The sequence below is a fragment of the Mesoplodon mirus genome (assembly GCF_964341445.2).
Source record: "Mesoplodon mirus genome assembly, chromosome: 9".
Lineage (NCBI taxonomy): Eukaryota > Metazoa > Chordata > Mammalia > Artiodactyla > Ziphiidae > Mesoplodon > Mesoplodon mirus.
This window is the reverse complement of record NC_138985.1, coordinates 79311825-79323523: the sequence shown is the minus strand read 5'-3', so window position 1 is coordinate 79323523 and position 11699 is coordinate 79311825. Positions and strand designations below refer to the sequence as shown.

The 11699-nt window shown below is 37.9% G+C and overlaps 1 protein-coding gene across 1 annotated transcript; it reads left to right on the top strand.

The window, feature by feature from the left end:
* The first annotated feature begins 9307 nt into the window (after window positions 1-9307).
* SMIM30 (small integral membrane protein 30) lies at window positions 9308-11149 on the top strand. Its single transcript, XM_082632784.1, has 3 exons — window positions 9308-9361; window positions 9716-9786; window positions 10237-11149. Exon 3 carries the CDS (start codon window positions 10282-10284, stop codon window positions 10459-10461), a length of 180 nt encoding a protein of 59 aa, XP_082488910.1. The 5' UTR covers window positions 9308-9361; window positions 9716-9786; window positions 10237-10281; the 3' UTR covers window positions 10462-11149.
* The last annotated feature ends 550 nt before the right edge of the window (window positions 11150-11699 follow it).

The following is an 11699-nucleotide window of genomic DNA, read 5'->3' as shown; positions in this document are numbered from 1 at the left end:
GAATGTTTTATACATTTTTTTAAAAAGTAAGTTTTAGAGATTGGGGGATTGGGATTGACATATATACACTAACATGTATAAAATGGATAACTAATAAGAACCTGCTGTTTAAAAAAAGTAATAAAATTAAATTTTAAAAAAAAGTAAGTTTTAGAGAGAGAGAGAAAGGTAAGTCTATAAGAAATAATGAGAAAAAAATGCCACTTGAAACATGAACAAATAGCAAGAAATATTTGTATTTCCTGCTTCATCAGCAGCTGAAAAGGGGTCCATGAGAGCAAGATGGATAATTCAAATTGGGTCTTAATAAACTTATTATTAATTAAGTTAAAGATCATTGTTCAGTTGCCTCTATGTTTCCTCTTCCCAAATAATCAGGCCCAATAACTTATTCTCCCCAACGACAAAGGTTCTAAGAGCTGATGAACCTAAGAACTACCTAGAGAACTTGTTTTAGAAATTTGCATTTTTAAATAAACTCCCCATGTAATTGGGATGCAAGTGAACCACATAATACATTTTTAGAACCCTCTTCCAGGACCAATTTTTGGATCACTTGAATGAACTCTGTCACTCATCCCTGGGCTCTCTGTTGTCTCTTGAGGTACCTTTAAAAGCCTGGTGACCAAAAGGTATGTTGAGTATTCTTACTAAGCATCCTACTAAAGCAGAGCACATGAAAGGGTTATGTCTCCACTCTTATGCAGTACACCACATTCACTTTAATACATCGTAGTGTTGACAGGCATGCTCACAAAAGCAGTGCTTCACTTTGACTGTCAGATTGAGTTCAGTGACTTATTTTGACTCTCTTGACAAATGAGAGCTTAAAATGCATTAAAGTGGGTCCAAATCACAATCAAATGAAACTGTGAAGAGCATTGTTTGGGACTTTTTCCTCAACTGAACCAGCTGCAATCATTTGTTAAAACATAATCTATTCCATTTTTTAAATAAAGAATTTTCCTTTGAATAGAAAATCTGGCAACCTCCTTGAGTAAAATCACTCTTCCAGAAAGTAAGATCTTTTTGTCATAATTTTTTATTCATGAAGATTTTAAATTCAAACAATACAACTTTTAAAATATCTACAAGCAAGTAACCTGTTGTCATAAAGGACTCAGGGGATAGATTTATAAACAATCAAAATATTACAGGCAAGAGTAAAGAAACTTTATTGTTGCTCTCCAGCTCACCATTTCATGGATGAAGAAATCATTCCATGACAGAAACTGGTGTTATACCATAAAGTTCTCTACCTGGACCATCTAAATTATTTAGCAAAAGAAACAGATTTAAAAACTAAAGTGACCAATCACTTACAATATGTCAACTGAAAATTCACAGTAAATATCTACATAAAATATCTACATAAAAGGTTCAGGTACTCATTTAAGTTCCCAAGATCGATCTAAACATTACCACTTCCAAGATATTTCTTACCTATAAAAACTCTACCCCAACACATACTATCATGTCTAAATTGACTCTAGATAAAAAGCATTTTCAAAGAACAAGTTAAGATATCCAAAGAAGAAATTCAGGATCTGAAAAATGAGTTGATTTTACTCAGAAAACGGCCAGATAGAAATTTTTTAAGTCTTTAGACTTAAGAGAAATCACACTAAGACAAGTTGAGCATGATTCACTCTCCTATGCTACCTGCATTTTCTATCTGGTATGTTTTTAATTTTATAAATTTCATGCTGTCTCCATGGTTACCAGTGCTTAATCATAATGAGCCCCTGGTCTATACACAGGAATTACTATTTCCTTATGAATTGCACATACTAAATTGTTAATAACCTCTCTATACTTTTGCAATGACTAGTTTAAGTTTTTCACTTCTAAGCAAAGATTTTCAAAAGGTTCTTTTAACTTTCTTTTCTTCCTTTCTGAATTTTGTATATTATATGGACTTCAGTGATTTCATGATAGTTGAGATTTGCCAACACATCACAATCTATGTTCTTTGATATATGATGCCTGTGCCCATCAGTAAGTGCTCTTCTGAGCCTCAGTCAAACATCCCTTAATTTTTAAAAAACATTTTTGTATATACCTATTAAATCTAAGTCAAAATCAATTAACAAATTAGGTGAATACTGGTATTCATTCATTCACCAAACTAGGGCCTAGAGGGAAGTATATAAACACCAACAACTCTTCAGTGACTCACCACAGTTAGGCTTCCCAAGCAACACTAGAGCACCTTATTTCAAAGATAATTAAAATGCAGTTTGATCCTGTGGACATTTTCCACATGAAACCATGTGGGCAATGATTAAGAGTCAGTCTTTGTCAGACTTCCTGGGTTCATAACCTGATTCTACCACTCACTTATGTGACCTCAGATAAATTACTTAACCATGACTCAGTTTCCTCACCTTATTAACAGGGGATAATAATAGTGTCTCCCTCACAGGATTATTTTAAGGAGTAAATGGATTTACGTTTGTTAATGTGTGGAATAGTTTCTGACACATATTAGTCACTATTTAAGTGTTTATTAAATATAAATCAATCAATCAGTCCTAGCCCATGTATCATGAAACCATGTTTTCTAGGAAAATATTTTTTTTCCCATAAGAAATATTTTTTCACCCTCCCGTGAGGCAAGATAATCCTCACTTTAAATTTCCTTGTGCAGCACTTAAATATTATCTGATCAGCTAGTCCCATATCGATGAGAGTTCTAGACACTGACCATATTGAGCATTTTATGTGTCACTTCATTTAATCTACAGTGGAAGTCCTACAAAAGATTGGTGATTTTCTCATTACAGATGAGAAAACTCAAGTTTAAAGAAGTTAGATAATTTGCACAAATTCACTGAGTTAGTAAGTGGCAGAGATGGGCCAACTGATGACATCTCCAAAGCCAATGTTTTTAATCAGTCCATTACCATGGATAAAGTACTACATAAAAAGATAATTTCACAAATTTTCAAATCTATAAATTTGTCCCGTTCAGGTATTCTTAGCCTGCTCCTGGAAGCCCAGAAATGTTAAATTTGAATCTGTCAGTGCCTGTGGGTGTGGTTCCTCTGCTTCCTGGACACCATAGGCTCGTGTATGTGCAATTGACTCCCACAGATTACTGAGGTTCATCAGTGGAAATCAAGGTTACATCGGCAACGGGCTCTAGATGGTGCCGGGAACCATGTCAAAAATGACCTTCTGGGGCCTCCCTGGTGGCGCAGTGGTTGAGAGTCCGCCTGCCGATGCAGGGGATACGGGTTCGTGCCCCGGTCTGGGAGGATCCCATATGCCGCGGAGCGGCTGGGCCTGTGAGCCATGGCCGCTGAGCCTGTGCGTCCGGAGCCTGTGCTCCGCAACGGGAGAGGCCACAACAGTGAGAGGCCCGCGTACAGCAAAAAAAAAAAAAAAAAAAAAAAAAAAAAAATGACCTTCTGCAGCGTGCCCATTCATGTCTGTAAGATACTGACACCAGAGTGTTTAGACTCAGCAGCAGCTGAATAGCTCTGGAAAGTGCAGCGTATCTCATCCTGTTAGCTTAGTTGGCTCTAATGTAACAGTCTCAGTGATGAATGTCCTGTTACTGATGGGAAATACTGATTAACTCCGGGTTGGCCTTTTTTAATTGTGAAGCTCCAATAAAATGTCTCCACTCACTTGGCTTGGTTCACTTGCTAATGAGGAAGTCTGGGTTGTATGAACTTCCTGACACAAATCAGTCACTGCAAAATCTTGATGTCAGTCTATCATGCCTTCTCTGATGGATACCAGAAGCGCCTTCCTTCAGGGTCTACCAATGACTCACTTCTAACAGTTATAAAATAAGCAGAAGCCACTTCTTCATTCTTCTCAGAAACCACTTTTCAGTAAAAACTGACTTGTGAAATTTTGCCCTCCACCACTCAGATAAGTGTCTAAAGTAAGGTTCTTTGTCTCTGAGTATCATCGGCTACCAGTGATCTCTGTTTCAGTGAAGGATAGTGTAAGCTTAGGTTCTTCCAAACTGAAAGACTAAATTTTGGATCTGATAACACCAGACACTTAATGCCATAAGAGGAACTATATAAAAGCCTGCAGAAGCATTCAGACAGCTTGGGCGGGGCAATGTCAGGGGAGATGGAATGTGGCACTGCTTCAGAAGATCTGTGGTTCATGTTGCTATCAGAGATGTTCACAGGCAGAACTTGTAGCTAGCAGATGCTTGGCACAGAAGAAGCTGCTCACCTCTCTAGTACTGCTAAGGAAATGATCATCTGTTTTAGAAGAGGGAACTACACATGTACAACATGGCAGTCATTGTCCTGGTCAGTGATCTGAACAAAACATCTAAATCTGAGTTATAGCTAAGAAATAACAGTTCATTAAGATGGTTTGCAAGCACGTCAGAAATCAAAAAGCAGCTTCAGGTCAAAGGAGTGGAGATCATTATATTCACTGTATCCCAGAAATTAATCCCTGCCTCTACATCACTTAATACTAGTAAACCCTGAGTTGACATTTCCAATTACAGTATACAATATAAACTAATGAAAACCAATTATATGACTCTTGACTTATACGTCAAAGACAAACTTTAAAAAGAAACAAACATGATTTTTTGAAGCTATCTGGGAAAATAGAGTTCCTTCATCCATGAGTATAAGCAAATTAGTTCTAAGTAGGGGTTGTAAGAATAATGTTTATCCTCTTCAAACAGTGGACCTTACTGAAGCCAAGGAGGTAAGGTAAAAATCTTGGTACCGTGTTCAACACTGTGTACAGTGCCATCTCTCAGGGGTAATACAAAAGTATTTCCTTCTGTCCTGCAAGCTCTGCAATTAAGTATCCCATAACAATCTATCAAGAGTAATACATTCCTCTGAGCCTACAGTCTCAATTATTATAATTCCCTCTTAGCAAATCTTCTAATGCTGTCATTTCCTTTGCTGCAATTTATAGAAAAAGCAGTGCAGAGTTATAGACTAGCTGCTGTAATTAGAATTCAAAAGGAATTAAGAGTCTTTGTTTGCTGGGTTCTCTTGGGGTGGCCACAGAGTTCATTCCAGCTGAATGATTTCTTGGAGCTATTCACCCATATCTAGACCCTCTCAATCACATTTTCAAAACCCTTTGGACCTAATATGATGAATCAATGATGTGACAATAACTGAATGGATAATATGTTTTAAACATAAACGTAACCACCAGTAGGTATGAAATAAATAGTAAAATCCCATCAAGGCAACAAAGGGACAGCTTTTGAGTACCAGGGGAGTGTTTTCCAGTCAGCTCCAAACCCAAAGCCTAGGAAGCCTAAAATGTCTCTGTATCCAGGGAGTTCCATAGACATTTTCTATTTACCATGTTTGTCTGCAGAAAAGCATATTCACAATGGAGAGAAGCCACATCCTGAAGACCCCATATATTTCATGGATTTGATCAACAGCAAATAGTAACAATAGTTAATATTTAATGAGGGCTTACTATATGCTAGCCACTAATTCTGGAAATTAACTCATTTAATCCTCATAATATACATATGAAGTAGGTACTATTATACCCCATTTTATAGATGGATAAACTGAGTCTTAGAAAAGCTTACTAACTTTTCTATTGTCATACAGTCAGTAAGCAGCAGGGCCAGAATTCTAACCAACTGGTCTAACCCCAAAGACCCTAACTCTTAATCAGTAACCAGGGGAACAGATCTACAAATAAGAGGGAATTGATAAGTACTGAGCTCTGGTAACTTTTTGGTCACTTTAGAAACATTTCATTTAATCCTCACACAGCATATTTTATAAAAGGAAAGTAAGTTTCAGAGAGATTAACTACTCAAATTCATAAAACTAGCAAGGGAAAAAGCTAATATTCCATATACTACATCAGAGCACCTCTCCACAGCTTAAAGACTAAGTGGCAGAGATAAAAGCAGAAATCTCACCTCAATTTGCATATCGGCGCTGTTATAAGAAAGTGACCGAGACGTCCCTGGTGGTCCAGTGGTTAAGACTCCACAATCCCAATGCAGGGGGCCTGGGTTTGATCCCTGGTCAGGGAACTAGATCCCGAGGACCACAACTAATACCTGGCACAGCCAAATGAATAAATAAATAATTCTTTAAAAAAAGAATTAAAAAGTGACCAGTGGAAACTGTCTGGCAAGGATGCTGATAGGACACAGAAGGAAATCTGTAGATAACAACAAAATCAGCATAACCAAGGAAGAAAGAATCTAAAACATTAGAGCACTGCCATGTTGATGTTGGGGTGTGTGTGTGTGTGTACTGTTTCGTTCTGTTTTCAACTACTCCTTTTATTTTCTTCATGAAATCTTGAGTAGTTCTCAACTAAGGACAGTATCTCACCAAAGACTATCTGGCAATACATGAGGGCAGTTGATTGTCTTCATGATTAGGTGATTCTACTGGCATTTAGCAGGCATGGGTTAAAGATGCTAAATATCCTGCAATATTATGTCGGCACAACAAAGCACTGTCTCACCAAAAATGCCAATATTGCTCATCCAACATTAAAAGGTACTTAAAGAAACCATTCAGGTATTGCTAAGAAAAAAATACACCATCCAGATGGACTTAATCAATATTTGCACGCCAAGTGGACAGAGGAAGTAAATAGGGACCATTATAGACAGGTTCCTGAACAAAGTAGTTCCTTTTTTAGGTACTACTGTGTCTTATACATACATATGTCTTATACATACATATTAATAGCCTTGCTATTAATATTATGGAGAAAATATGTAAGACCTAAATTTTGAATAAATATGTAAGACCTAAATTTTTTTTTTTTTTTTTTTTTTTTTTTTTTGCGGTACGTGGGCCCCTCACCACTGTGGCCTCTCCTGCTGCGGAGCACAGGCTCCGGACATGCAGGCCCAGCGGCCACGGCCCATGGGCCCAGCCGCTCTGCAGCATGCGGGATCCCCCCAGACCGGGGCACAAACCCGTGTCCCCTGCATTGGCAGGCGGACTCCCAACCACTGCACCACCAGGGAAGCCCAAGACCTAAATTTTGAATAAATATGTAAGACCTAAATTTTGAATAAAGACTCAAAATAATCTCAGTCGAAATACCTTCATGGTTTAGCCTGAAAGCAGACTTCCTACTTATAAGGTAGTTTCTACTACGAACAGTGTTAACAGTGACTAAACGTTAATCAACAAAATTTGATTCAATAAAAATTTGAATCAATAAAAACACAAAATTGGCATGCTTAAGAAACAGCAAAAAGATGAGTGTGATTGGAATGAGCATGAGTGAGTAGTAGGCTGATGTCAGAAAGGCAGGCAGAGGCCAGAATGTGTAGGGTGTTGTGAGTCTTGATAAGGAAAATAGACTTCTGCTTATTGTGATGGAACTGGAGAGCTTTAAGCAAGGAATAAATGATCTGATTTATTTTTTTTTATTTTTGGATTTAATTTATTTTTTTATACTGCAGGTTATTAGTCATCCATTTTATACACATCAGTGTATACATGTTAATCCCAATCGCCCAATTCATCACACCACCACCCCACCACCCCGCCGCTTTGCCCCCTTGGTGTCTGATTTATTTTTAAATCACTAGTTAGGGTAGTAAGAAGAGAACACTGAGAACTAGAATACCATTCTACTTGGAAACTAGGGTTGTAATAAGGCAGACAAAAGCAAATATAGCAACACCTTTGTTAAATTGCCTGATTAGGGTAGATGCTGGTTAGGAAAAGTTAACCAATTTTATTTTGAAACTACACGGGCCCAAAACATCTCTACACAAACTTCTGCCACTCTTTTTCAGATAGGCCAGGTCATCATGATCTCTTAACATAATAATTTAAAGAAAAAGCATTTTATCATCAGCAGACCTTCAAACTTAAAACTAATCCATTATCTTCAACACTGACACCCCTAGAAACAAGTCTGTAATAATACTAAATTTACTGTGGTCTCTGCTGACTTCAGCAAACTGAATAAACATATAGGGAAAAATTAAATCCCCAAATTGTTCACACTAGAATGCAAAAGAGTATTTTAAAATAGCTGCTATTTCAAATATAACTGATTAGAAAGGTACAAAACCAGAAGTAGCTCAAGGCAAAGGAGTCAAAGACGGAACTTGTTAAAATAATCAAGTTTAGAGAAGCAATGCTGACATTACTGTGTAATTTTCCATAGACTTCCAATTTGCAAGACACCTTGCTTTGGTTTATTTGGCACTGCTTTGTCTCTCAAGAAATCCTGTTGGCACATTTATTTATTCAAATAATTGTTATTAGCCAACATTTCTGAGCACCTTCTGTGTGTGTGTTAGAAGCTAGGAATATAAAGCTTTGCTGTCAGTCCAGAGAGATTAGTAAATTGTAAGAAAAAAGATGAACAACAATAAAAAAATTACATGCCAATTATGGGCACTGAACTGAAATATACCTGCTCTGTCTGAGAGTCCTAGGGGGACTTTCAGACAGGGCAAGTGACTTCACTCCTAACCCACATCATTAATAACTGATAATTTCCAGGGTACCAAATAAGTCCTCTAGTCAGTAAATGAGAGTTCAGAAGACTGGGTGATTAGAAAGGTTCAGTAAGGACTTCATAGATTAAATTAGACTTCAAGAAAGCCTTTCAGAAAGGTCTAAGACTTACATATGCAAATAATTTATCCTTATGACTTAAAAGTAATAATTTACAACTTTCCATAAATATTTGGGGATACATAGGGTGGGTATCATAAACACATGAGAAGAAATCTCTAAAGCGTACCATACACTGCACTCCTGAAGTAATAGGGAAACAGAACTCTAGAACCTGAATCAGAGGCCTTCTTATAGTGCTTAACCTGTTTTTCCTCAAACTGCCTGTTTTTCCCTACAGATGTTTTTGACATTTTCCAAAACGTCCTATTAAACATGTTTTCCCCCACTGCTTAAGAGTTAACAAATGTCATAAGGCACATTTGGAAGATGGTGTCAAGGGATTCCCTCCTTCAAAAATGTTAGAAGCCGCTAGTTTAAATGCATCTGAAACAGATGGCTCTGCTCGGGTGACTTCTTCTGGCTGCTGTGTCTGCATTTCAGTCAAAGAGGACAAAACTTCTTGTGTCTTGAAACCCTGAACAGGGTGGAAAAAAAAACACTTTCTGTCACTTTTTTACCTTTTTGTGTGTGTGTCAGCTTCCGTACAACCACACTAAACTACTTCACCAGTGACAGGTTCGGCCCCGTGAAGAAGCCCCGGGAGCTCGCTCCTCAGCGTCTCCGGTAGAGCGCGACCATCTCCCCGCAACCAGTTAAAGGGGAGCGCGCCGGTGCATCCTGGGAGTTGTCGTCACCGGGGATTGTGGGAAGTGTAGTTTAGAGACTCCGCCCTGCTCACCATTCCTGTAATGGCTGCTTCCTGAAAGGTAATGTACGAACTTGTCCCCGAAGGCTACTTAGATTGCCTAGAATATTTGTAAAACAGGGGGCAGATTTGCACGTTGCCGGGCCAAAGCAGGGATTCTTTTTAAAGTCCTACTATCAAGTCCTCGAACGAACTTGTTTTTTTGTTTTTTGGGGTTTTTTTTAGCTTTTCCTTTATAGGCTAACTGACCAACTTTTAAATCTAGTTCCCCTGCCTGAACAAACTGTTGTCGTTAGTTATTACCCATTCTTCTCCCTTACGTATAACCTCCCCGCTCTGCACTGACTCTAGCTGCCGCTTTAAAATAATAATAATGTGCGATTTTTAAAATCCTGCTACGCCCCTCTGATAATAGGCGCTGTCACGTGGAACCTCTTAGCCTCAGCATCCTGAACTGATAGAATTAAACAAAAGCCGCTTTCTTTGGTAAGTCTTACTATTTCCCCCACGACTTCACAGAGTTATATGTGGTTTGACTTTGCCAGATTTGTTTGCATTTCCTGGATGGGAGAGACCCTAAGAAAATATAATTTTCATTCACTAGGATAGTTTCCAAGTTAGTATCTTGTGCCTCTTCTGTCTTTTCTTGTTCTACTGTTGATTCACACGGTATTGGCGTTATAGAGTGGGGAAAAATCTCTGGAGTAGGGGAATTATCATGAGAAGGGGCGATTAGCCTCAAATGACCATCTTTAAGTACCATTTACTTCCCTCAGTTTCTTCCACCATAAAATGAGGAGATGGGTCTGAATATAGTTTATAAAGTCTCTGATTTAAAAGGTTGTATGAACTGTAATTTGTCATGTATTCATACCGTCATTTGAAAAGGTAGGAATTTTTAATGGTTCCTTTTTGTTTCCATGTTTTAATTTCTAGGAACCTTCAGCCTTTAAGAACCAGTCACCTCAAGATCTCAACATCATGATCTCAGTTTCAACACAATTGTTCCTAGTCCTCTTTTCATTGCTTCTGGTGCTGCCTGTTGTTGAAGCAGTAGAAGCCGGAAATGCAATCGCTCTCTTGTTAGGTGTGGTTCTCAGCATTACAGGCATTTGTGCTTGTTTGGGGGTATATGCACGAAAGAGAAATGGACAGATGTGACTTTGAAGGGCCTCCTGAATCAAACCTTGCCCTGAAAACCTTTGTGCTATTGAGGTTCAGAACTGAGTTTTGGTGTCTGAAAGTTCTCAAGAAACAGTAAATAGGGTAGCCTCAGAGTCTTGGTTATTTCCCTAAAAATAGGAACAAATTGATATATTATGTTAAATGGAAAACAAAACGTTTTCTTCACAACAAATAATGCACTGAAAAATGCCGTCTGTAATTTGCATTTGCTAGTTAGAAAGAAGGTCAAAGAAAGAAGTGAGATGGCTGAACTTTGCATAATATTTCAGTTTCAGAATTCTCAATAAGAAGAAGAAAACTCTTGCCCAGAATCCTAGGAAATTGCCACTGTTTAGTTATAATCACTGCCTCCTGCATCACTGAGGAGTCTTTTCTCCATATTTTTAATGCATTTTTGTTTTGTTATCTCCCAAGTTAATACTGTACCTAGATATTAAATACAGTTGGTCAAAAATGAAAACTTATCTCTTTGTGGGGGAAAAAGTTTAGAAAATGTATTCGATGTATCTAACGTTGAAATGGAGAAAAGATTTTAATGTAAAAAAATACTTTATATTGACATTGAAATGGAGAAAAGATTTAATGTTTAACAAAAACAAAAGAATCTTTATAAACTGCTAACATCTCCATGGTGAGAAGTACTACATTAAATATAAACCCATTATGTAAGTTACTGTGTGGTGTTTATTTCAGCCTGTTTTTATCTTTGTGTGAACTTTTTATAAAGTAAGTGGAGAAGAGTAGGATGCCTTACCTTAACTGATCACACTAGCTTGTAGAGATACAATCAGTGAAAAATGAGAAATGGGCAGCATCAAGGGAAGGGAGAGGCCACTGGTAGAGAATCCACAGATGCAGAAGGAAAATGTAATGGCCTATACTGATTTACACACAAGCCAGATGAGGCGTAATCTCCCTGACCTTGCTACTTAAGGTGTCCTCACACCAGCAGCATCACCTTAGGACTTGTTAGATCGGCAGAATCTCAGGTCCCACCCAGACCAATTGGATCAGAATCTGCTTTTGTTTTAAGAACCCAGGATAATTTATATGCACATTCAAGTTTAAGAAGATTGCTCTAACTTGTTTGAGCCCAAGGATCACCCAAAGCACTTGATAAAAACTGTTAAGATTCTCAGGTTCCTCTCCTGGTTGCACTGTAGTAATTGTAGGTTGGGGTCTGGAATTCTGTATTTAACAAGGGTCTCCAGTGA